This window comes from Oreochromis niloticus, linkage group LG23, assembly GCF_001858045.2.
Source record: "Oreochromis niloticus isolate F11D_XX linkage group LG23, O_niloticus_UMD_NMBU, whole genome shotgun sequence".
In the NCBI taxonomy this organism is placed as follows: domain Eukaryota; kingdom Metazoa; phylum Chordata; class Actinopteri; order Cichliformes; family Cichlidae; genus Oreochromis; species Oreochromis niloticus.
This window is the reverse complement of record NC_031986.2, coordinates 39421460-39447551: the sequence shown is the minus strand read 5'-3', so window position 1 is coordinate 39447551 and position 26092 is coordinate 39421460. Positions and strand designations below refer to the sequence as shown.

The 26092-nt window shown below is 38.2% G+C and overlaps 5 protein-coding genes across 7 annotated transcripts in view; all 5 read right to left on the bottom strand.

Annotated features, from left to right (window-relative positions):
* The window catches only part of LOC109196838 (cytochrome P450 2J2), a 36255-nt gene extending 21873 nt beyond the window's left edge, over nt 1–14382 (bottom strand). Inside the window, exons 1-2 of one of the 2 annotated variants that reach the window (XM_019351307.2) lie at nt 14062–14382; nt 202–402 (exon numbers count right to left, since the gene is read on the bottom strand). In XM_019351307.2, coding sequence (XP_019206852.1) covers nt 202–402 — 201 coding nt within the window. In that variant the 5' untranslated portion in view covers nt 14062–14382. The remainder of the gene's footprint in view (nt 1–201; nt 403–14061) is intronic. The other variant, XM_019351306.2, reaches the window with a different exon arrangement.
* The window catches only part of LOC100701255 (cytochrome P450 2J2), a 102494-nt gene that overhangs the window by 63336 nt on the left and 13066 nt on the right, over nt 1–26092 (bottom strand). The gene's annotated exons all lie outside the window — the stretch shown is intronic.
* LOC109196844 (cytochrome P450 2J1-like) lies at nt 5307–7033 on the bottom strand. The gene is made up of 3 exons (XM_025903218.1): nt 6405–7033; nt 6014–6176; nt 5307–5932 (listed from the first exon to the last, which is right to left on the bottom strand). The coding sequence occupies exons 1-3, from the start codon at nt 6423–6425 to the stop codon at nt 5760–5762; spliced, it is 357 nt and encodes a 118-aa protein (XP_025759003.1). The 5' UTR covers nt 6426–7033; the 3' UTR covers nt 5307–5759.
* LOC100700978 (cytochrome P450 2J2) lies at nt 9069–14133 on the bottom strand. The gene is made up of 9 exons (XM_003439884.5): nt 13861–14133; nt 12425–12587; nt 12127–12276; nt 11833–11993; nt 11222–11398; nt 10991–11129; nt 10608–10795; nt 9794–9935; nt 9069–9528 (listed from the first exon to the last, which is right to left on the bottom strand). The coding sequence occupies exons 1-9, from the start codon at nt 14059–14061 to the stop codon at nt 9353–9355; spliced, it is 1497 nt and encodes a 498-aa protein (XP_003439932.2). The 5' UTR covers nt 14062–14133; the 3' UTR covers nt 9069–9352.
* Nucleotides 16062–25985, bottom strand: LOC112841683 (cytochrome P450 2J2). Its single transcript, XM_025903215.1, has 8 exons — nt 25841–25985; nt 25610–25759; nt 24146–24322; nt 23839–23977; nt 23558–23745; nt 23239–23380; nt 16941–17687; nt 16062–16738 (listed from the first exon to the last, which is right to left on the bottom strand). The coding sequence occupies exons 2-7, from the start codon at nt 25742–25744 to the stop codon at nt 17512–17514; spliced, it is 957 nt and encodes a 318-aa protein (XP_025759000.1). The 5' UTR covers nt 25745–25759; nt 25841–25985; the 3' UTR covers nt 16062–16738; nt 16941–17511.

Below are 26092 nucleotides of genomic sequence, written 5' to 3'. Positions count from 1 at the left end.
GGTTGGTGGGGGCCCACATCAAATTCTAGTCTAAAATTCTAGACCCCATAGAAAATTGGCCCGGCTCTGCACAAATACAGACTGGCCTTTCATAAAGAAAGCAACAGCACTTTTTATGCCTGGGACAATCTATTTTTTATGACACGAATTTTTAATAATAATAATAATAACAATAATAATAATAATAATTAGTATGTATACCTCTGCTAACTGCAGATTAATTCTATCAGGTCTGATGCGATGAAGATCACCAATGAAAGGTAGAGCCCACGGTCCGGGAGGAAAGTTTTTTGGCACTCTGTTCTTCAAAACTTCAGTCGTAAGCAGAAGAACAAACAAAAAGATTAAAATGCTCCTGCCGTCTATCCACTCTGAGCCAAGAAGGATGTATAATGTCTCCATGTCTTCACTTGTTTAAACTAAGTTGTTTATTGTTGAGACGGGCTCTATCTGCAAAAATGACGATTGTTTTACTGCCAGAGGACATGGAAGACTCCAAAGCGACAAACTGCGGCTTGCTTTCAAAATCAAAGCACGTGGTTGAGAGTTAACCAATGTAAAATTAAACTAGCTCTGTAAGACACTCCATTACAATTGCAAGTCTGACTGCAACTTATTATGTATGTTGTTCATGAAGTTTAGAACATTTAGGGCTAAGTTTAGGAGGAACACAGGTAGCAGTGCTTGTTTCTGGGCCGTAGCCTTAGCCACACGGTGTGCTTTTAGTTTAGGTGTGCTTTTGTTTTCGTATATTTCTTAATTAGGGAACACCTGAGCAATTAAATTTTAACCTTTAGTTTAATTTAGAAGGCTAGTGGCTTTGGTTTCCACTGACTGTCTTTAGGTTACTTCAGTTTGTTCTCAATACAGTGGAACCCCGACTTACGAATACCCCATTTAACGAAAAATTCAAGTTACGAAGGCACTTAACGGCAATATTTCTGCCCGTGTTACGGCAAAATGCCCACGTAACGAAATGCGCTGGCTCTGATTGGCTGAGCCCAGAATGCCTACAATGCCCACAATGTCTTCCGAATCATGTGACAACCCCTTGGCTTTTGTATTTGCACTTCGCTGTTCCACTTGAACGACGTATTGTTGTTGCAGTTAGCAATTAGCCTATAGCCTATTGTTCACTCAAAAGGCGCGATGGGTGTTTCGACTTGTGAAAATTTTCGACTTACGAAAGACCCTCGGGAATGAATTAATTTCATAAGTCGGGGTTCCACTGTACATTACGTAATATATTTATAGAATATTTCATTCAGATCGCATGTGTGATTTAACATACCCTCAGTTTTTGGCACCATATTTAAGAACTATGCTGCCCTGTATGATTCAACGTAGTTGGCATTCTTCTTCTGGGGGCCTTCTGAGTTCTTGTGCTCTTGCCATGATGACATAACACATTTAGGAGCAATGGGAACAACACAGCAAGTGTGTGAAAGGTTTAAACCTTTGGTACAGCCAGTGTGTGAAAGGTTTAAACCTTTGATACAGCCAGTGTGTGAAAGGTTTAAACCTTTGCAGGGCTCGCAAAATTTCAAAATCCCTGGTAGCCCTTCGGGCAGGCACTCTTCAGTTTTTGGTAGCCCAAAATAAATTTAAGTAGCCCGAATAAAAAAAAGAGGACAATTTTTTGATTGATGTTTTGTTTCCTTTTGTAAAGGAAACAAAACATCAATCTAAAAATATTTAAAACACAAATTACAACAACAATTTCAACCATCAACTCAAATATTTGGTTCTAATTGAACAGAAATTTCTATGAACTTGCAAGAACTGTGTACAACATGAATCAGTCTGTGTCAGATCCTGAATTTGAAATTTCCACTGAAATCACGGGTAAGAGGCAAGTGGAACCAAGATCTAGGACATTTGCTTTTTGAAGTTTACAAAGACTGCTAAATTTTGCCAGTTGTAGTTCACTCTTTGCAACATAGTACGCTATTCTAAACAGATTTTTCAGGACTTCTTATTATGCTTGGTTTACTTTTAGTATGCCTTTTGCAATTGGTGTTTGTTCTGGGAAAGATATTGCAGACTGAGCAATAATGTATTTCTTGCATTTCTCATGGGTTCTGATGGGGTCTTTCTTAAAATGACTGGTCCCAGTAACAAAGGCGCTTGTCGACTCAGAAATCGAGGGAAACTCACAACACACCCGGCAGAACATTATGTTATTTAGCTCGTCATATTCCAGCCACATAAATTCTTTTGTCCATGAAACCAAAAAAGCTGCGCTTTCTTTTTCCCTCATTGTCTGATTTGTCATAACTTTTCCGTTTTGTGGTCGGCTTTTCTTTGGCTGCCCCTTCTTCACCCTGGCCTCTCTTGTTTGGCTCTGCAGAACTAAAATACCTGCCTAAAGCCATCTGCTCTTACACACATACTTACATAACGGTCAGCAATTCTCTGCGCAATCAACCTCTATCACATGTTTAAGCTTGCTGCAGGAGATTTCACTTGTCATGTTTGATAGTAAGCTAACGATTGATAAGACGATGTCAGAGGAATTGGTGCGCAATTAATCTGTGACTTACCAATTAGTGCTGCCGCTCTCTACACACAGTTCGCGCGATCGCAAAGTGAAAGTGAAAGCAAAAAACAAGCGCAAATTCAAACGCGATTTCAATGTGTCACATATTGACAGTGGCTCATCGATGCCGATGACATAATTACTCAGCTACATTTGTGAAAGAATGCAAAAGCATTGACATATCTTTCATTCCTATGATAGCCCGACGGGCAGGGCTGAGATGGATTTTGGTAGCCCGACTGGAAAAATCGCTAGCCCCGGGACGTCGGGCTAGCGATTTTGCGAGCCCTGCTTTGATACAGCCAGTGTGTGAAAGGTTTAAACCTTTGATACAGCCAGTGTGTGAAAGGTTTAAACCTTTGGTACAGCCAGTGTGTGAAAGGTTTAAACTTTTGGTACAGCCAGTGTGTGAAAGGTTTAAACCTTTGGTACAGCCAGTGTGTGAAAGGTTTAAACCTTTGGTACAGCCAGTGTGTGAAAGGTTTAAACTTTTGGTACAGCCAGTGTGTGAAAGGTTTAAACCTTTGATACAGCCAGTGTGTGAAAGGTTTAAACCTTTGGTACAGCCAGTGTGTGAAAGGTTTAAACCTTTCGCTCAGTGGGTTAAAGGCATTGACACCTTATCTTGATGAGGCAAACTGTTTTGTTTGTGTCTTTTGTTTACTGAAAATGATACAGTTAGCACAAGATACCCCCCCCCCCCCCAAAAGAAAAGTGCTACAGCATTTGGATTCATTAGTCTTTTGCATCCTCCACCTGCACTGAAACACTCAAATAGGAATGCTTGGGTTGCTAATACTGCCAACGTTTTCCTTAAGATTGTTGCTATTTCTTTTTTAGGTTGTGCGTCAGATCAGTCAGAGGGACTTCAGAGACACCTTTTGATGAATAAGAGGTTTCTGTGAAGCTTTAATTTTTTCATACTTTCACTGACCAACAGAGTAAATTTGCATGTTGGCTGAATATTTAGTCTCCCATGACATTTAGATTTAACTATTAACATTTAGAACTGGCATATATATTTAACATGTTTATGTAACATTTAGATTTACATCAGAAAAGTCTACAAATATTTGTGACTTGAAAAGCAATATCAAAGCAGACTTTTAAGAGGGTTGGAGCTAAATGTGGTAAATTTTGAAGTTGAAGTTCAGTTTACAATCATCTCCATAGTAACCAGCCGGAAGAGCTCAAGCTCCTGACTTGAATTATGTGGTTGCAGAGAGAGAGGTGACAGAGATTAAATATATGATTGACAATAACTGCAAGGTGCCCAGGTCCTGTGGCTAAAAAACAAGCCCAAATCTTCACCCCTCCACCATCGTGCCTACAGTCGGTGTGACGTGTTACAATTGTTAAATTTTTTACATTTACCTAATTTTAAAACATGTTAGGGATCAGAATATTTTTGTTATGTTGCTACATGAAATCCTAGAACTGAAAGAGGTGTACTTCCTTTTTTACCACGACAGAAGGCAATAAGGACCGGTTTGAAACCAATGTTGATTCATTTCACTAGTTCAGCAAAACATCAAACAATTAACATGTGGATTGTGTAACTTTGGGATTGTGTACTTATGCAGTATAGTATCCTTTTTTTTTCCATGTGGGCCAAATTGAGCGGTAGGATCTTGCCCATCCTCACATTTGACCTCTGATCTAAAAGTGAGATCAGAATTAAAATGTGACATGATATTTGGATGTAAACTATATAATGTGATGTTGAAACTAACCATATACCAATGACATTTTATGAAACTTTCACCTAAAGTTTGAGCTTATTTGACATTGAAGAAGAGGTCAGCGGTCCTAACATATTTAGAACCACACTATATCATTCCCCATATGTATATATGTTGTCAATGCAAGCAGTGGGAGTAAAAAAATCATAGTTTTAGATCTTTAGGTCTGTATTTGAACTTGAGATAACTCTATTGACCTTGAATGAGAGGCCAGTGTGTAGAGAAAGGACTGCAAATACGAGGTTTCAAGTGATTCCCCTTAAAGGTTGTAATGGTCTGTGGGTGTTATTGCATATTTTTAAACACTGGAATACTTTATATGTGTATTTATTAACAAAAATCCCACAAGCTAAAAAAGAATTAAAATACTCTGACATTATATTTTACTTACACTAGAGAGAGAGAGAGAGAGATATAACATTCTTGAACATCAAAAATTTTAGCAGAAGACAGTCATTGAGAGAGGGCCAGGAAGCATTAGAAAATGAATGGTTGAATTGGTTCTGATGGGCTCTTACAGGTGATGGATGAACTTGTTATTGTTTTGTTGAAGATCCACATGCAGTGAATTATCATTTCTGGGGTGTATTTCACTTGTTATGCAAAGTGGTGAAAAACAACAAGTATATTTTCTCAAGCATTGTACTTATATTACTTATACAATTTCAGCTGCTCTCTTATTTTGAAGGGGACATCACAGCAGATAGACCTGCAGATTGATTTGGTACACATTTTACATCCAAGTTTGAGACTGGAACTAGAAGCACATGAGTGTGTGAGTAATGGGCACTCACCCGTACTGTCAAACTTCCCTGTAATCGAATAATGTCATTTATTGTCTGGAGAATATACTTTTTATTGCTTGTCAGTGTACTCAAATCAATTGCCGAAAACCAAACAGCAGATGATGTTTGAGACTGCATTATTAATCAGGTTCTTAGCATTAAAGGGTTTGCCTGTAAAATGAAAAGAAAAACACCGCTTGAATATACTAAAATAATAAATGAATTCTTTTTTTTTTTTTTTTAAATAAGGGGGTCCAGCTGCTTGGCAGGGCTCAGTTGGGAACAAATGGGACCTTATTTTTGAAAATTGCAAGTGGTTCAAACATTGCAAAATGTACACAGTTCATGAGGCCTAGAAATAAACATCGGTGGATCAGGGAAATATTCCCAGTAACTGTTTCAGAACATTTTAGCAAATAATTGTGAATCTAAAGAAAGAATTGGTTCTATATCTATAAAGCTAAAGTCAAATGAACAGGATATAATGCATGTCAACAAGTGGAGAAAAGTGGAGAGTGGGTGCCGTTTGCTGTTTGGCCTCTGATTAGAACCCCTTGTTAAAATAAAAATTAGGTGATGAGCCGCAGGTAAAGAAAAGTCTTTAGTACTCTGAACCCTCTAATGTCATATGGTATGCAGGGAGAAATTATATTTAAATGTTATAAAAACATGAAAAACATAAATAACATGCCACTATATTGTAATTTTTTTTGTGCCTTGCTGATCTGCGAAAGCATCTGTGAGATACTGGCACTCTTGCTGGATGGATGACTCCAGGGTCTTCTTCCCCAGACCAAAGTTTCTGAATGTGTGAGGAGCAAATCTCATCTGTTGCTTCCAGAGATAACCATTTGACATCACAAGACCTTTTGGAAGTAAAAAAATAATTTACACCTGATCTTTAGATCTTTAGAGGGAAAAATGCAACCACTTTTATCAAACACTACCTTTATTCCCTATAATTGATTCAAATAAAGGTATAGTTGGGCGATCCATGAAGTCTTCTCCTTGGTGAACCAGGGCTTCTTTCACAAGTTTGTAGCCATGAACGACCACAATCCTACCACCAAAGAGTCGAAGGCTGAAAATGTTTCCATATTTCTCTGCAAACTGAACACAGACAGTATATTGTTGTTTTTATAACAGGATACATTCGGAGGAGGCAATTGATATTTATCATTTCTACAATCAATACTTGTTGTTGTTTTTTGCTTACTAAATATCAGCACGGCTAAAATTTAGTCATAGTAGGCTGCAAGCCAATTGTCCTGAACAGCTACGGCATGAACATGAGTTCTTATAATTTTTAAAATGTCACTATATCAGGTGATTGCCCACCTGTGTCACATTCTGGGTCATTTTGACCCAGCATTTTCAGTTTCTTGTATTTTGGTATTTTTCTGTATTATGGTTTATGTTCTGATTCTTTAGTTGTCCTGTTTTGAATATTGTAATCCTAAATTTCAGAGTTAGTTTGGTTAAGAGTTTAGTTCAGTGTCAAGTCTGTGTCCGTCATGTTACCTGTTTTACTTTGAAGGTCTTGGTTCTTTGTTCATTGTGCTTAATGTTACTCCTCCCCTGTGGTGTCATGATTTGCAATTATGTCAGCTGTTTCCTCATGTGTTTCCACTTCCCATGATCATCCCTTGTGTATTTAGTCTGTGTGTTTCCATTTGTTCTTGGTCACGTCGTCTGTTTGCTCACCCCTCTTGTCACCTTGGGTCTTTCATGGTGTGGTGCGGGACATGTTCATGTTTCTGGTTCTCATAAGTGTTTCATAGCTTCTTTCATGTTCCTGCACCACATCATGTTCATAGTAAGTCATAGCCAGTTCTAGTATTCCCCAGTTTAAGTTTAAGTTTAGTTCAGCTTAAAGTTTTGCTCTCGCCTGGTTTTCTCTACCTGTGTCTCAGCCACAAATAAAGGCTTGTTTTTTTGTTAAAGTTTTTTTGTCTCCCTCCCTGTCTACTTTTGGGTCCGTTAAACAAACACACCGGCGCACCCCGCCATGACAACCTGCAATGAGGCTGTTAAGTTAATATTCAGTTAAATAGCGATAATTGTCAGGTATAACTATCAGTTCAGTGAAGGTTGATTCACTGAACCTTTACCCTCATGGGCACATGAAGACCTCTATACAGAGGAAGCCAAATATACACATAGGAATGCGACTAAAAATAATTTACCTTTTTGTCTTGATAATTTCACTTGTTAAAAAAAATTGAATAGAAATAAAAATAAATAACTATTTACAAGTACTTACAAGTAAATTATATATATAACGCTTATTTGGTTAAACAAACAGTCCAAACTTCAAAAGAAGAACCCAAATTACTATCACAGAACCCATTACACAAAAATGGAATTAGTGCATTGCTGAATCTAATTGATTAAAATATTAAACATTAACTGCCAGAGTGAACCTGCAACTCGGTTCACTCTGGCACAGCTGGCTACCGGCAGAGCCGGCGGGCACGCCGGTGCAGCCCCCTCTGGCTTCTGCTCCGTGGCTACTGAGTGACCCCCTCGTCTGGGGATCTCCTCAGCCCTTCCCAGGAAGGTGGCACGGATGCCCCTCCGGTGGTACTCCTTGGGCTCTCGCACTCTGGGTCCTCTGGATGTCTGGAGCCTGGATCTCCTCCATGCCTGCTTCATGCCCTGGGGGACGGGGCTATGGGCCTCCACACCCTCTAGCAGACCGTTACATGGGGAAACCTTTTGTATACAAGCGCGTTGATCCACAGGTGTGCACACGGGTGTTCACTGTTCGTAGACATAAACTACACCTTTCTTAGCTGCTACTTCAAAGCACATTGTGTGCTGTCTGTCCTGCGTGCTGCACAACAACTTTCAATATTTAGTATTTACTGCTGTTCACACTCAGCTAGATTAACGTGATGGTGTTGTGTTTAGTATGTTGCTTTGTTTTTGTTTGGTTTTTTTTGCTTGTCTTCTCTTCTTTTTCTCTCAACAGGTGATCCAGGAGATTTTTTTTTTTCTTTCTCTTTGTCTTTGTAAGTGCCCTTTCTCACTGTCCCTTTTCCCTTCTGTTTTTTCTTTTCCTTCCTCTCTTTCTTTCTCCCTTTCCTATCCCCCCGTCATGTCTGTCCCATCTGTAACAACTGAAAATAAAATAAATAATAACAACAAAGTTTGATCAAATGGACCAATACGGCAATGCCATGATGATCCATTTGGCAAAATAAATCCATTTGGTATCCTTGTTGGTCTTCAGACAACAATTCTGACAGCTTAAGAACCAAATGGGACAGACAAAAAAAAAAAAAAAACATTAACTAATTTTATGTCTATAAACTAAAATATTACAATTCTAATGCAGGATATATTAGGGTCCATTTAATTTATGAATTATGCTGTAATTGTACCCCAATCCTCTTAATCTCACAATTTTACTGTCACCAATCTGGAACTTCTTGTTGTTTTCAACCACCTTTGGAGGTGTGTCCCATTGTGTGTCTGTACAAAGAACATGCAAATTCCACACAAAAGCTGCAGCCAGCAAGGTGGTTCACATCCAGCCCATAATTATCCTTTGTTTATAATCCTAACATTGATGAATTATTGGTCTCTAGAAGTATTTGTGTAGTAATAGTACTTTCACTTAAAGATTTAAATTCTTGCCTCACCATGGCTACTTTAGTTTTGGTGATTTTTTTTTCTCACTGGTTATTTGATATCATGCACATGTATATAAAGACAAAGAACACCTTAGAATTTAGTCTACAACCAAAATATTTTTTTCTTTCACATGCCAGAATGTGGTGCTTGACTCACGAAGACAGCAAGCGACTCTGAAAGCCTTTAAATAAAGAGTAAAGTGTTTATTGAAATTTTATTTTCACAAAACCCAATTGAAGTATCCAGATTACATCATACATTCTCAAACTGATAAACAGCACTGAAACTAACTGCACTCCACCCGTCACACCTGATTCTGAAACTATATTGTGACCTTAAACACAAATCTTAATGACAGTGTGATTTATTTAAGCACATTGAGTCTGGTAGGTCTGACAAATTTAATGTGCACTGAAAAGGACTTTAAGACAGTTGGAAGAGAATGTATTTACTGCATATTTTAAAACAGTCCTTTAATACAGGGAGGACAAAAATAACAACTGGCATTATTCTAAAACTGTAATATAAGATATCATCATTCATTACAACAAATGTAATAGAATAGAATAGATTAGCTGGAAGACAGTGATTAGTTGCGATTCATTGTGCTGAGAAAGATATGCCCTCGGTTTACAAGAACTGGTGGTTTAACGTGGCACGGCACAGAGGCGGTAAGGTTTAGGACTGCGAGTGGCTCCTAACTTGAACTCCAGACTGGGCTGCTCTCCAGCAGGTGCAGAGAATGAAAACCTCTGAAGGAGGGAGGTAAAAAACAGGAATAACTCCATCCTGGCCAGCTGTTCTCCAAGACATGAACGCTTGCCTGAGTACACAATGAGACACAAGTTTTATTCACACAATTTAGAAGTTAATCACTTTGATCACAGATTATTGCTGCAGCTCTGGAACTTAATAGAGATACCATTAAGAGACCGATCCCCTACCAAAGTTAAGGCTGTAACTGTAAATGGCTGCTAAGTCAAACAATTAATGGCAAGACATAGTACTTTAGAAATTTTGCCTCTTTAAAGCACTTGGCTTTAAACAGCCTTTAACTGGATTTTGAGGAACTGTAACAACTGACTAACCTGTAGAAAAAGGAAGGAAGGCCTCTCTCCTCCTGAATTTACCATCCTGGTCGAGAAAGTGTTGAGGGCTGAAGGAGTTTGGAGTTTCCCACATTGTCTCGTCATTTAAGACAGAGTGTAGAGCAGGTATGATCATTGTACCCTGAGAAAATACTGCCAATTAGAAGTGTTATTTAAACATCTCTAGTGTTTGTTCTAGTCAGCGTGTCATACGTGTTTCTGGTATTGCTGATTTTTCATGCATTTATTACTTCTACAATCATCTATTCATTATTATCAGTTCGCTCTAAATGCTTGCTGAAAAGCCTTCAGTTGATCCAAAATGCTGCAGCAAGAGTACCGACAGGGAATAGGAAGAGAGAGAGCATATTTCATTCATATTAACTTCTATGAAACTTGTGGTTCCCAGTATATTTAAAAGTAGAATAGCAGGCCGAGCCTTCAGCCTTCAGGCCCCTCTTCTGTTTCTCCCAGTTTGGATGTGGGAGACAGACACCCTCTGTACTTTCACGATTAAGCTTAAAACTTTCTTTTTTGATAAAGCATATAGTTAGAGCTGGATCCAGCGACCCTGAACATTACCGTAGTTACATTGCACTAGGCCTAGAATGGTGGGTGTGTGTGTGTGTGTGTGAGAGTTTTCATGATGCACTGAGTGGTTCTTCTTCAAAACAAAATGTTATTGAGGACAACAAACTTTGAGAATCCTGGCATTAGATGATAAAAGGACAACTTTTTCATTCAAAATCTATCTGAAAAACAAAACAAACAAAAAAAAAAGTGCTATAAAAAGGTACACAATTGCTTTGTGTACCTTTGGGATTGTGTACTTATCCAATGTTGTGTCCTTGTTTGCTACATGGGCCACATTGAGGGGAATGATGTTTCCCATTCTCTGGATCTCATGGATGACCGCATCAGTATAGGGCATGTTTTCTCTGTCAGTCATAGACGGCTGTCTGGATGAACCAATCACAGCATCGATCTCAGCCTGGACTTTTTCTGCACATAGTGAGAACATGAACTGGTGGCTGTTGTTGCAATTTGGCACTATTAAAAGGAACCTGGATTAAAGATAAAACTGAAATAAACTGAACAAAATAAACCAACACAAGAATGATCTGTGAGAATTCTCTGAAAAAAGTAATAGAATGGTCACAAATATGTATTCATGATCAGTATTGTTCATACACACACCTTGAATGTCAGGGTAGTAGATCATGTATAGCAGTCCCCAGTGTAAAGTAGTTGTAGTAGTTTCAGTTCCAGCGCCAAACAAGTCCAGGGTGCAAAAACACAAATTGCTGAGACTAAAACCAGACTCTTCGTCCTCCTTCTATCAGAGACACAAAAGCCAGAAGCAAGAAATAAAAGGCATGCTTCATTAGAAAGTGTAAATGAACAAGAACACATTTTGAAAATGCTCACCTCCCCCATTTCTATGAGAAAAGCATCAATGTAGTCTCTTGGTGATGATGGGTTGAGGTTTTCTCTGTGTTCTTTGATCTTAACTTCTATAAAGTCAATTATCTTTTGGGTCAGAGTGAAAATTTTTTGGTGAGGTCCAGGCAGCCACCTCATCAGCCAGGGTAATGTGTTGTAAATCTACAGAACAGGAAGACAGTAGTAGTAATAGGTGAAATCGTGCTAAAGTAGGCTTAAACTGTGATAGACAGTAATGGAAAGTAACCAAGTAAAATAATTTAAACACAATTTTGAAGCATACTTTAATAGTAATTAAAATCTGTTTTACACCACACCAGATTTCATAAGTAACTTTCTTCCTCCACTGTAGTTAAAGGAGCACAACAGTGAAATATTTCAGGAAACATAATCTGCTTTCAGATATCAGTCTGAGAATCTGAGACAAGGCACAGCCCTGGTGGAGTCTAATGTGCACAATAGCTATGCTCCACTAACTGCTTGGTTTGCAACAACAGCTTTCACTTGGGCTGCACAAAAACATTCAGTTAAAGTTTCTAATTTCTTATTTTTAAATCCTAAATCAAACAACACTAAGGTATGTAAAAGAGTTTCACCTGTGCCCACACGCCTCCCTCCAAGTACACTATCTCACTGAAGAGCTGCAGAATTGACTGAAACTGCTTGTCGGTGTACTCAAATCGATTCCCAAACACCAAACAGCAAATGATGTTGGACACAGCGTTGTTTAAAAGTGACTGGGTATTAAAAGGCTTTCCTGAAAGAGGATATGGCCATTAGACAAAACATTAAAAGCAAACTCATAATTAATTTCGATTATGTAAAAAAAATGTGTAAGTGTTGTGTGTGTGTGTGTGTGTGTGTGTGTGTGTGTGTGTGTGTGTGTGTGCCTTGATGATCTGCAAAACCCTCTGTGAGATACTGGCACTCCTGCTGGATGTATAACTCCAGGGTCTTCTTGCCCAGACCAAAGTTTCTGAGTGTGTGAAGAGCAAATCTCCTCTGTTGCTTCCACTGATACCCATTTGATATCACAAGACCTTTTGGAAAAACAAAACTGCATTAAACCCAAAGTAACTTAAAATTAAGGTCAGTAAAATACTGACCTAAGTTTTAACATTGCTAAATAGTCTGATGATGCTGGTCTAATTAAAACATCTTGAAAAACTTTTCAAGGAAAATGATCACCTTTATTCCCAACCAATTCTTCAAACATTGGTAGGCTGGGACGATCCATGAAGTCTTCTCCTCGTTGGATTAGGGCTTCTTTGACAAGCTTGTAGCCATTAATGATCACAGTTCTTTGACCAAAGAATCGAAGGCTGAATATGTTTCCATATTTCTCTGCAAACTGAACATGAACAGAAGATTCTGTTCAGTGTTGGGTTGGGATGTGCCTCATTTAGGTGACCGCTTCATAATTTTGGCTATTTCCTCTTAAGAAAGCCAATATTAATACAGCTTCTTCCAAAGCAATTAACTTGCTTTATAGATGCACTGTCTGCTCGTTTATTACTTTCCAACCCACTAGTAACTCATGATAATGGTTGCGTTCTAGGTGTAGAATGCGCACACACACTAGGACAGAGTATCAGGGCGAGAAAAAAAATTACTGTTGATCATTTTGAGAATAAAGTAAAAAATGTATTTTGAGAAAAAAGTCAAAATACTGTTTTTTGAAAAAAGGCGAAATTATATTTCTGGAAAAAAAGAGTCAAAATACTACTTAGAGGAAAACGTCGAAATGTGAATATTACAGTAGTTGTTTCACGACAAACTGCCACGTTTGCTATACCCTCTGAGTTAGTGAAATCATACCTCAGAATGAGTTGTTAGTAACAAGAAAGGAAATTATTTCTGTTTAGCACATAAACATATTAGGATGTTGAAAAGATGGTGCAGAAAGCTTCATCTGCTCAGACGGAAAAACACAAACTTCAAACAGTTGGCCAGATTTGTACAAAATGAAATCACCATTTGCAAGGTCATTGACGGTTACACTCTTGTCCAACAAAGAGGTCATATGTCAGGATTCTGGCCTTCTACAAGTTCCTAAAGCCAGAAAAAAGACTATCGGAGAGCGTGCTTTCTCTTTTCGTGCCCCATTTTTGTAGAACAACCTCCCTCAAGATATTAACCAGGCATGCTCTGTGGAAGTTTTTAAAGCTAAGTTGAAGACCCACTTGTTCACCCTATCGTACGTGTCTTAATTCTGTGCCATTTAGTTTTTAAATTCTTATTGTTTTTAACTCATTTTGTAGACGGTGTTGTACACATATCAATTTATCTTGAAACAACAATGGTCTCCACATTTCGACTTTTTTCTCACAATAGATTTTTGACTTCTTTCATTCATACACACACACACAATACATAAATACATGAATAAAAATAAAGCACAGACGATATATAGTAATTATTGGTGGTGATGAGGTGGTTGGTGGGGGCCCACATCAAATTCTAGTCTAAAATTCTAGACCCCATAGAAAATTGGGCCGGCTCTGCACAAATACAGACTGGCCTTTCATAAAGAAAGCAACAGCACTTTTTATGCCTGGGGCACTCTATTTTTTATGACACGAATTTTTAATAACAATAATAATAATAATAATTAGTATGTATACCTCTGCAAACTGCAGATGAATTCTATCAGGTCTGATGCGATGAAGATCACCAATGAAAGGCAGAGCCCACGGTCCGGGAGGAAAGTTTTTTGGCACTCTGTTCTTCAAAACTTCAGTCGTAAGCAGAAGAACAAACAAAAAGATTAAAATGCTCCTGCCGTCTATCCACTCTGAGCCAAGAAGGCTGTAAATTGTCTCCATGTCTTCGCTTAGTGAGGCTGTCGCTTATTTTTGAGATGGGCTATATCTGCAAATATGACGATGATTGTTTTATTGCCGGAGGACGTGGAAAGACTCCAAAACAACAAACCGTGGTTTGCTTTCAAAATAAAAGCGCGCGGTTAAGACTTAACCAATGTAAAATTACGCTACATCTCTAAGACACTCTGTTACAACTACAAGTCTGACTAGAACATGATATACCTGTACCCGGCGGTTTAAAAAAATCGGAGTTGTAACAGTTTATGAAGTTAAGAAAATTTAGGGCTAAGTTTAGGAGGAACACAGGTAGCCGTGCATGTTTCCGCTCGATATTCTTAGCCACACGGTGTGCTTTCAGTGTAGGATTACTGTTTTCGTACATTTATTAATTAAGAAAACACCCGAGCAATGAAACTTTTACCTTTTAATTAAATTTAGAAGGCTAATGGCTTTGTTTTTCACTGACCGTCTACTTTGTTTTTTTCTCAATAAATTACGTAATATATTTATTAAATATTTCATTCACAAAGATCGCATTTCTGATTTAAGCACGATCAGTTTTTGAGCAGTATATTTCAGTATACTGGCCTGTATGGTTTACAGTAGTTGGTATTATTCTTCTGGGGACCTTTGGGTTCTTGCCATAGTTACATAACACATTCAGAGCCAAAGGGAACAACACACCCAGTGTGTGAAAAGTTTAAACCGCCCAGTAGGTTAAAGGCATTGGCACCTTATCTTGAAACCCGAATCGTAATTTGGTTTGGAATGTGGGAAGAATAATGAAGAGAACTTTAAAGAAAAATGATTTAAATTGATACAGTTAACACAAGATATCGGTGTGCCTTTAATTCGAATGGATCGCTTTTATCTATATACACTGTCTTAAGAGAAAAGTGATTAATTGTTTAAAATGTATTTAAAAAAAGGAATAAGCAAGTTGAACTGAAGAAGAGGAAGTTAGAGTAACAGAGTCGTTTGTTAGCCATTAAATGCTGCCCAATAATTAATCTCTATACAACAATATGTTTGCAGGTTTGTGTATTCCTGCTATTACATTGAGGCAGACAGTTGAGCAAACTTCTTGGCCAGCGCCCCCCAAATTGCTAGAACATTTGTGTACATTAGTCTTTTGCATCATCCAACTGTACTGAAACACTCAAATGGGAATGCTTGGGTTGCTAATACTGCAACTCTTTTCCTTAAGATTGCTGCTATTTCTTTTCTATGTTGTACTTTGATGAGCTGGAGGTTTTCATGAAGCTTTTATTTTGGTACTTTCACTGAGTAAATTTGTTTCCCATAACATTTAGATTTAACTATTAATATTTAGAACTGGCACATATACTTAACATGTTTATGTAACATTTAGATTTACATTAAAAAGTCTGCAAATATTTGTGACTTGAAAAGCAATCTAAAAGCAGACTTTGAGAAGTTTGGAGCTAAATGTGATACATTTTGAAGTTGTTTCCAGCATGCTTCAATTTACAATCAGCTCCATAGTAACCAGCTGGAAGAGCTCAAGCTCCTGACTTGTTTTTTTACATCAGAATTCCCAAGAGGTCCTCTGTCTTACGAAACATGGTTGGGGCCTCTTTTTCCAGAGTCCACTAATAATATTAGGCTTTTTACCTCCACTGAGGAGCTTATATACACACTTCATTGGTTTCTATGTTTGTTACACAAAAACTAGCAGCCATCCTGAAACTTAGAGGTGGAATATATCAAATAAGTAAATTTGGTACAGATCTTTTCATTGTTACGTTCCAAGCCATGTATGAATTTTGCTGGCTGGTGGGGGTTCTGTTTTGTTTATTCTGTAAAATACCAGCACCCTTAGTTTCCAAACAGCCACAGGGTTTTGCCTTTTTCAAGAAATGTTTTCACTGGAGTTGACTTTAAAACAACGAAAGTTGCAGAAGTCGCTGATAAAAATACAGACTGCTGAAAAATTAAAGGAAAAACCTAAACCCTTCACCCCCTGGTGCGAGAGAGGCTGTTCATTATTATTGTTTATTTAGGGACTATTGTATTGTACACACACAATGGCATAGATATTACACACACATACAGCTAGAACAGTTGCTTTGTGTATGCTACTTTTCAGAATTACTAGAAAAAGTTAGTGAAAAAATCAAAAGTTGCTCAATATATAAAAAGTAAAAGATACTCTAAGCCATCCAATACAGCATACTTTGAAACCTCAGACAAAAAAAACAACATTAACACAAATAAGTCCTTACACAAGTCTAAGCTGTAAAAATGTAGTTGATTCTATTAGACACTGAAATGTCAAAAGCATTTTATGGCACATAGGTATAATAACATACCTATAGGCATAATATAATAATATATAATTATTTTTTGAAGAGGCCTATTAGTTAAGAACAAAATTAAAATGAAATAATATTTTGATGATATTATACATAAAAGAATTTGGCACATGTCCTTTATACATTTCTGGATAAATGTGGTTACCAGAATTGTGTAAAAGATAGTCCCTCTGGTACAGCACAGAGGCGGAAGGGTTTGGGGCAATGTGTGCCCCAGAACCTAAACTCGAGACTGGGCTGTTCTCCAGCGGGTGCAGAAAATGAAAACCTCTGAAGGAGGGAGGTGAAAAACAGGAATAACTCCATCTTTGCCAGCTGTTCCCCAAGACACGAACGTTTACCTGAGAATACAATACACAGTATTTACTCACACAGGTTAGTAATTATTCACTTTGATGAGAGAATTACTGCAGTTATGGAACAGAGGGCACGATTAACATGCTCATCCATTATATAAAAAATATAAGTAATGTAATAAAAGATGGTTGGTCATACAGTCTAAGATAGCTTTTAACTGATTATGAACAGATTATACTGACTAACCTGCAGAAAAAGGAATGAAAGCCTCTCTCCTCCTAAATTTATCATCCTGGTCCAGAAAGTGTTGCGAGTTGAAGGAGTATGGAGTTTCCCACATCATCTCATCCTGTAGGACCGAGTACAGTGAAGGTATGATCATTGTGCCCTGAAGAAATACCATTATTAACAGGGTTATTTAAACACATCTCTTGACTCCTTGTCCTAGGTGGTAAGTTTCTACAAGTTTCTTGCATTGCTGCATGTACTTTATACTCTGACAGTGTAGTGGTGTCTCTACACTTTTAGCTCTATACTCCGTACAAAATGGCTCTGTTGAATTAAAGTCATGTCAGTTTTAATTCAGTTTTATTATAGTATCAATTTACAATAAGTTATCTCAAGTCATAAAATGTAAAGACACTTGCAAATCAAATCAGAATTTGTCAGTTGCTTTATTAAAGTTGGTTTTCTGCTTCTATTACACTTACACTAGAGAGAGAGAGAGATAACATTCTTGAACATCAAAAATAATAGCAGAAGACAGTCATTGAGAGAGCAGAGAAACAGACATGCTCAGTTGAGGATAACTCGTGCTCTAGCGTGGCACAGCACACAGACGATAAGGTTTGGGACTGAGTGTGGCTCCCAAAATGAAGTCCAGACTGGGTTTCTCTCCAGCAGGTGCAGACAATGAAAACCTCTGCAGCAGGGAGGTGAAAAACAGGAATAACTCCATCCTGGCCAGCTGCTCCCCAAGACACACACGCTTACCTGAGAAAATACAAGACAACAAGTTTTAATTAGTTAACATGAATTTCACTTTGATGCCAAGTTATTAGAGAAGCTTTGGAACAACCTAAGGGTACAATGGAGACACTGATGCCCAACTGACAAAGCAATGTTGTGATAGATCTCAATAAATGGGGCACAAGTCTGAACATTTAAAAGCACACAATTTTTTGCGCCTTGTCTTTTCCCAATGTTGCACAGTATGCGCTATTGAGTTGACCTTCTCGATACATTAACAGACTACAGTGCAGCAGACTACCTGCTAATCTGTGTCTACTTCACCACTTTTTCACTTTATATTTAATTTGGTTAAAGGTTTTAAGATGCAGTTGTGATTGCCCTGTTGTTTGTCTGAACTTAGTTTTGAAAATGCTGAAACCTTCAGTGTGGCTCATTAGAACAATTTCCTAAATGATTATTCTCAGAGAGCTCTGCAATATCAAGTTGAATTAATGCAAAATTCAGTTCCTGGCAGACTACTTATTTTATGAAATAAAAAGTATTTTTTGTTTACTTGTTTTGTTGAATCCATCCATGATGATTGCAGTTAATCAAGTTTCTGTAGTTACACATGCAAAAAGGAGAATCACACTACGGTGTATTAAACACCTTTGATTTCCAATTTCCTAGCTGTTATTTTACTTGGTTTTGAGTGGTGTTATAAAAAAAAATACTGTAAATCAAATTAACAGAGAGAGAAGGGAAATATGGTTAAAGAGCTCTTTGATTACAGAATGGTCCCATAAGTGTAAATATGGATTTGGTATAAATACTGTCTTCTTTTCAGCTAAATAAAACAACTGTTACTAAACAGTTAGTTAAAAAGTTAATAAACGGCAGAGTCAAAGCTTACATTCATCATTTTAATCATATATTGGAATTGTGTATGATGTGTTTTGATAAATTGTGGTTTTTCATTTTTGTGAAACGTCTTTCAAAACAAACTAAGCTATACTAATTTTATGTTACTCAAATGTTGATGAAAATACTGGGTAGTTATGTGCAGGATAAACAGGTTAGTTTGCATTAATGTGGTGAAATTACAGTAAAGCACTGTGTTAGACTGGTGCACAGTAGCTGTGGTGCTCCTAATCAGATTTAGGTTACATCAAGTGCAGCAGAGATGATGCATTTAAGATGATGATGCTTAGATTCATTCACTGAATTCCCCCTTCATGCCGACTGTATAGGTCTAGTATAAAGATAGTATAAAGAGTATAGTGTCTGTGTAGCTGATAGGCATCAGCCAAGATAGCTCGGGAAACTGCTGACATCTTGTTAAATTCACTTGTGTACATCCACAAAGAGCAGCAGGTCAGCTGATCACAGCCTGTGCACTAAGGGTTAGTGCACAGGCTGACTCCTGACTCTTGGTGGCGCTGTAACTTGGTGTTCGCTCTCTCTGCAGTACAGTATCACTTCCTGTTCCTGCTCAAACACAGTGGTGTTTCTGAGTAGCTTATCTGCTTATCTGGTAATTGGTGATTCTGTTCTCAGACATGTGAAGCTAGAGACACCGGCAACCATAGTCAATTGTCTTCCAGGGGCCAGAGCAGGCGACATTGAGGGAAATTTAAAACTGCTGGCTAAGGGTAAACGTAAATTCAGTAAAATCATAATTCACGTCGGCAGTAATGACACCCGGTTGCGCCAATCGGAGGTCACTAAAATCAATATTGAATCGGTGTGTAACTTTGCCAAAACAATGTCGGACTCTGTAGTTTTCTCTGGTCCCCTCCCCAATCAGACCAGGAGTGACATGTTTAGCCGCATGTTCTCCTTAAATTGCTGGCTGTCTGAGTGGTGTCCAAAAAACGATGTGGGCTTCATAGATAATTGGCAAACCTTCTGGAGGAAACCTGATCTTTAAACTGATCATTAAACCCCCCAAAATATGACTATCCAGAGTTGGGACCAGGAAGCAGAGTTTTAGTCTTGCACGCCTCTCTGCAGCTTCTCTCCTCCTGTTACACTGCCCCCATTTCCATTGAGACTGTCAGCTCCCAAAAAAACAAACTAAAAACCAAAGAAAGAACAATACAGTATCCACATCTGAACCAAAGAGTAAAACAGTGAAATGTGGATTATTAAATATTAGGTCTCTCTCCTCCAAGTCTCTGTTAGTACATGACTTAATAATTGATCAACAAATCGACTTACAGAAACCTGGTTGCAGCAGGATGATTATGTTAGTTTAAATGAATCAACACCCCCGAGTCATTCTAACTACCAGAAATCTCGAAGCACAGGCCGAGGGGGCGGTGTGGCAGCAATTTTTCACACCAGTCTATTAATCAATGAAAGACCAAGACAGACTTTTAATTCATTTGAAAGCCTGATGCTTAGCCTTGTCCACCCCAGCTGTAAAACTCAGAAACCAGTCTTACTTGTTATCATCTATCGTCCACCTGGGCCTTACACTGAGTTTCTGTCTGATTTCTCAGACTTTTTATCTGATTTAGTGTTCAGCTCAGATAAAATAATTATTGTGGGTGATTTTAACATCCATGTAGATGCTAAAAATGACAGCCTCAACATGGCATTTAATCTGTTATTAGACTCAATTGGCTTTTCTCAAAGTGTAAAAGAACCCACCCACCACTTTATAATAATAATAATAATGTATTGGATTTATATAGCGCTTTTCAAGGCACCCAAAGCACTTTACAATGCCATTATTCATTCACTCTCACATTCATACACTGGTGGAGGCAGCTACGGTTGTAGCCACAGCTGCCCTGGGGCAGACTGACAGAGGCGAGGCTGCCATAACGCGCCATCGGCCCCTCTGGCCAACACCAGTAGGCGGTAGGGTAAAGTGTCTTGCCCAAGGACACAACTTTAATCACACTCTAGATCTTGTTTTAACATATGGCATAGAAACTGAACATTTAACAGTGTTTCCTGAAAACCCTCTCCTGTCTGATCATTTCCTGATAACATTTACATTTACAATAATTGATTACACAGCAGTGGAGAGTAGACTTTATCACAGTAGATGTCTTTCTGAAAGTGCTGTAACTAAGTTTAAGAATATAATCCACCCACTGTTATCATCTTCAATGCCCTGTACCAACTCAGAGCAGAGCAGCTACCTGAACGCTACTCCAACAGAGGTCGATTATCTTGTTAATAATTTTACCTCCTCACTACGTACGACTCTGGATACTGTACCTCGGGTGAAAACTAAGGCCTCAAATCAGAAGTACCTGACTCCGCGGTGTCAGCTGGAGAGGAAATGGCGTGTCACAAATTTAGAGGATCATCATTTAGCCTGGAGAAAGAGTTTGTTGCTTTATACGAAAGCCCTCCGCGAAGCCAGAACATCTTACTATTCGTCACTGATTGAAGAAAATAAGAACAACCCCAGGTTTCTCTTCAGCACTGTAGCCAGGCTGACAAAAAGTCAGAGCTCTACTGAGCCAACAATCCCTTTAACGTTAACTAGTAATGACTTCATGAACTTCTTCACAAATAAAATTCTTATCGTTAGAGAAAAAATTACCAATAATAGTCCCACAGATGTAACATTATCTACAGCTACCTTTAGTACCATTGATATTCATTTAGACTCTTTTTCTCCAATTGATCTTTCTGAGTTAATTTCAATAATTACTTCCTCCAAACCATCAACGTGTCTTTTAGACCCCATTCCTACAAAACTGCTCAAAGAAGTCCTGCCATTAATTCATGCTTCAATTTTAAATATGATCAACCTATCTCTAATAATCGGCTATGTACCACAGGCCTTCAAGGTGGCTGTAGTTAAACCTTTACTTAAAAAGCCATCCCTAGACCCAGCTGTCTTAGCTAATTATAGGCCAATCTCTAACCTTCCTTTCATATCAAAAATCCTTGAAAGAGTAGTTGTCAAACAGCTAACAGATCATCTGCAGAGGAATGGCTTATTTGAAGAGTTTCAGTCAGGTTTCAGAGCTCATCACAGCACAGAAACAGCTTTAGTGAAGGTTACAAATGATCTTCTTATGGCCTCCGACAGTGGACTCATCTCTGTGCTTGTCCTTCTAGACCTTAGTGCTGCGTTTGATACTGTTAACCATAATATTCTATTAGAGCGATTAGAATATGCTGTAGGTATTACAGGTACTGCACTGCATTGGTTTGTATCATATCTATCTAATACATTCCAATTTGTTCAAGTAAATGGAGAGTCCTCTTCACACACTAAGGTCAGTTATGGTGTTCCACAGGGTTCAGTGCTAGGACCAATTCTATTTACATTATACATGCTTCCCCTAGGCAGTATCATTAGAAAACATAGCATAAATTTTCACTGCTATGCAGATGACACGCAGCTCTATCTGTCCATGAAGCCAGGTAACACAGACCAATTAGTTAAACTGCAGGAATGTCTTAAAGACATAAAGACCTGGATGGCCGCTAACTTTCTGCTTCTTAATTCAGATAAAACTGAGGTTATTGTACTCGGCCCTGAAAATCTTGGAAATATGGTATCTAACCAGATTCTTACTCTGGATGGCATTACCTTGGCCTTCAGTAACACTGTGAGGAACCTTGGAGTCATTTTTGACCAACACATGTCCTTCAACGCACATATTAAACAAATATGTAAGACTGCTTTCTTCCATTTGCACAACATCTCTAAATTTAGAAATATCCTGTCTCAGAGTGATGCTGAAAAACTAGTTCATGCATTTATTACTTCCAGGCTGGACTACTGTAATTCTTTATTATCAGGATGTCCTAAAAACTCCCTGAAAAGCCTTCAGTTAATCCAAAATGCTGCAGCAAGAGTACTGACAGGGACTAGAAAGAGAGAGCATATTTCTCCTGTATTGCCTTCCCTTCACTGGCTTCCTGTTAAATCCAGAATTGAATTCAAAATCCTGCTCCTCACAGACTAGGTCTTAAATAATTAGGCCCCATCTTATCTCAATGACCTTGTAGTACCATATCACCCTATAAGAGCACTTCGCTCACGCACTGCAGGCCTACTTGGCCTTCAGTTTTCAGGCCCCTCTTCTGTGGAACCAGCTTCCAGTTTGGATTTGGGAGACAGACACTATCTCTACTTTTAAGATTAGGCTTAAAACTTTCCTTTTTGGTAAAGCATATAGTTAGGGCTGGACCAGGTGACCCTGAAACCTCCCTTAGTTATGCTGCAATAGACATAAGCTGCCGGGGGATTCCCATGATGCATTGAGTTTTTCCTTTCCAGTCACCTTTCTCTACTACATCTACTACACAATATAAAGCTCCTTGAGGCGACTGCTGTTGTGATTTGGCGTTATATAAATAAAATTGAACTGAATTGAATTGAATTGAATTGAATTGAGAAAACCTACTGAGGCTCACATTAGAAATTACTGTGAGTTGTGATTACTGTTTAGGTGTGGCGGCAAAATCACCCTCTATCATTTACGTGACAGAAAATTGTTGCTTCAGTACCTCAAATTTTAGTGAAGTATTTTTTAACATAAATTTTCTTTACTCCTGCCTAAGTAAAGAAAGTCTGTACTTTCGCCACCTCTGATTGTAACTAATAACTAACCTGCAGAAAAGGGAAGGAAGGCCTCCCTCTTCCTAAATTTTCCATCCTGGTCCAAAAAGTGTTGAGGGTTGAAGGAATGTGGAGTTTCCCACATAGACTCATCGTGTAGAACAGAGTGTAATGGAGCCAAGATCTTGGTGCCCTGAAACAAAAACATTTGTTAAAATTATAGGATTTGAACTTCCCATTAGCTACAGTTCTTTAGCATCAAGCCTGCGATTTGAGTATCTCAGAATTATTCTTTAGTCATTATTTATGGTCATCTATCAGGTTAATTTGTTTTGCAAATACACACATTTGTTACTGGTGAATTGTGTACCTTTGGGATTGAATACTTTTCCAGAGTTGTGTTCTTGTTTGCCATGTGGACAACATTAAGTGGGATGATATTTCCCATTCTCTGGATTTCATGAATAACTGCATCAGTAAACGGCATGTTTTCTCTGTCACTTGTAGACGGCTGTCTGGATGAACCAACCACAGCATCTATCTCAGCCTGGACTTTCTCTGCACACATAGAAAACAGGAAAACAAGTGTGTTGCACAGTTGACTAAGCTCACAAAATATATATCGCTGGTAGATATTACTTATACACACACTTTGTATGTCAGGGTAGTGGATCATATATAAAAGCCCCCAGTGTAAAGTAGTAGTTGTGGTTTCAGTTCCAGCGCCAAACAGGTCCATTGTGCAAGCCTTCAAATTTTCAAGGTAAAACCCAGAATCTTTATCTTCCTTCTATCAAGAGATAATTGTGATATTTGATTATTTGCATAGTGTAAATACACCCCCCACACCCACACCACACCCACCCCCTCCCCTCTGAAAATGATGGCACACTTTTAAATCTCATAAACCCATCTTTCATATAAAACAAACAAGAAACAAGCACATTAAAACACTGACCTCTCCCATTTCTATGAGAAAGGAGTCTATGTAGTCTCTTGGTGATGAAGGGTCAAAGTTTTCCAGGTGTTCTTTGATCCTAGTTTCTACAAATTCAGCTATTTTCTTTATCAAGGTAAATGTTTTCTGGTGTGATCCAGGCAGCCACCTCATCAGCCAGGGTAATGTGTTGTACATCTGCAGAGCAGGAAGACAGTAACCAGATTATCTGATTGCCTGGCTGTATCAACAGCATTCATAGAGATCATTATTACTGTGTTTTCATGTGTTCCACAGCACAGCAGTATCATTGCAGGAAAGGATATCTAGATCTAAATGTGAGTTACATTTTATTATTGGACTTCTGGTCTAATCTCTCCTCTGATCTCATGTCGTGATTAGTTTTATAATCACAACAAGCAGCTCTCCTTAAACTGATGCATCCTCTATCTCAGGCCAGGAAGCATTAGAAAATGAATGGTTGAATTGGTTCTGATGGGCTCTTACAGGTGATGGATGAACTTGTTATTGTTTTGTTGAAGATCCACATTCAGTAAATCATCCTTCTGGAGTGTATTTCACTTGTTATGCAAAGTGGTGAAAAACAACAAGTATATTTTCTCAAGCATTGTACTTATAGTACTTATGCAATTTCAGCTGCTCTCTTATTTTGAAGGGGACACCACAGCAGATAGACCTGCAGATTGATTTGGAACACATTTACATCCAAGTTTGAGACTGGAACTAGAAGTACACGAGTGTGTGAGTAAAGTGCACTCACCCGTACTGTCAAACTTCCCTGTAATCGAATAATGTCATTTATTGTCTGGAGAATATACTGGTACTGCTTGTCAGTGTACTCAAATCGATTGCCGAACACCAAACAGCAGATGATGTTTGAGACTGCATTATTGATCAGATTCTTAGCATTAAAGGGTTTGCCTGTAAAATGAAAAGGAAAACACCTCTTAAATATACTAAAATAATAAATGAATTAATTCTTTTTTTAAAAAACACATGAGGGTGGGCAGCTGCTTGGCAGGGCTCAGTTGGGAACAAATGGGACCTAATTTTTGAAAATTGCAAGTGGTTCAAACATTGCAAAATGTACACAGTTCATGAGGCCTAGAAAAAAAAACATTGGTGGATCAGAGAAATATTCCCAGTAACTGTTTCAGAACATAACAAATAATTGTGAATCTAAAGAAAGAATTGGTGCTATATCAATAAAGCTAAAGTCAAATGAACAGGATATAATGCATGTCAAAAAGTGGAGAAACAGAGTAAGTGCCGTTTGCTGTTTGGCCTCTGATTAGAACCCCTTATTATAATATAAATTGGGTGATGAGCCACAGGTAAAGAAAAGTCTTTAGTTCTCTGAATTGTGTAATGCCATATTGTATGCAGGGAGAAATTATATTTAAATGTTATAAAAACATGAAAAACATAAATAACATGCCACTATATTGTAATTTTTTTTTATGCCTTGGTGTTCTGCGAAAGCCTCTGTGAGATACTGGCACTCCTGCTGGATGGATAACTCCAGGGTCTTCTTCCCCAGACCAAAGTTTCTGAATGTGTGAAGAGCAAATCTCCTCTGTTGCTTCCAGGGATAACCATTTGACATCACAAGACCTTTTGGAAGTAAAAAAATAATTTAGACCTGATCTTTAGATCTTTAGAGGGAAAAATGCAACCACTTTTATCAAACACTACCTTTATTCCCTATAATTGATTCAAATAAGGGTATAGTTGGGCGATCCATGAAGTCTTCTCCTTGGTGAACCAGGGCTTCTTTCACAAGTTTGTAGCCATGAACGACCACAATCCTACCACCAAAGAGTCGAAGGCTGAAAATGTTTCCATATTTCTCTGCAAACTGAACACAGACAGTATATTGTTGCTTTTGGAACAAGATACATTCGGAGGAGGCAATTTATATTTATCATTTCTACAATCAGTACTTGT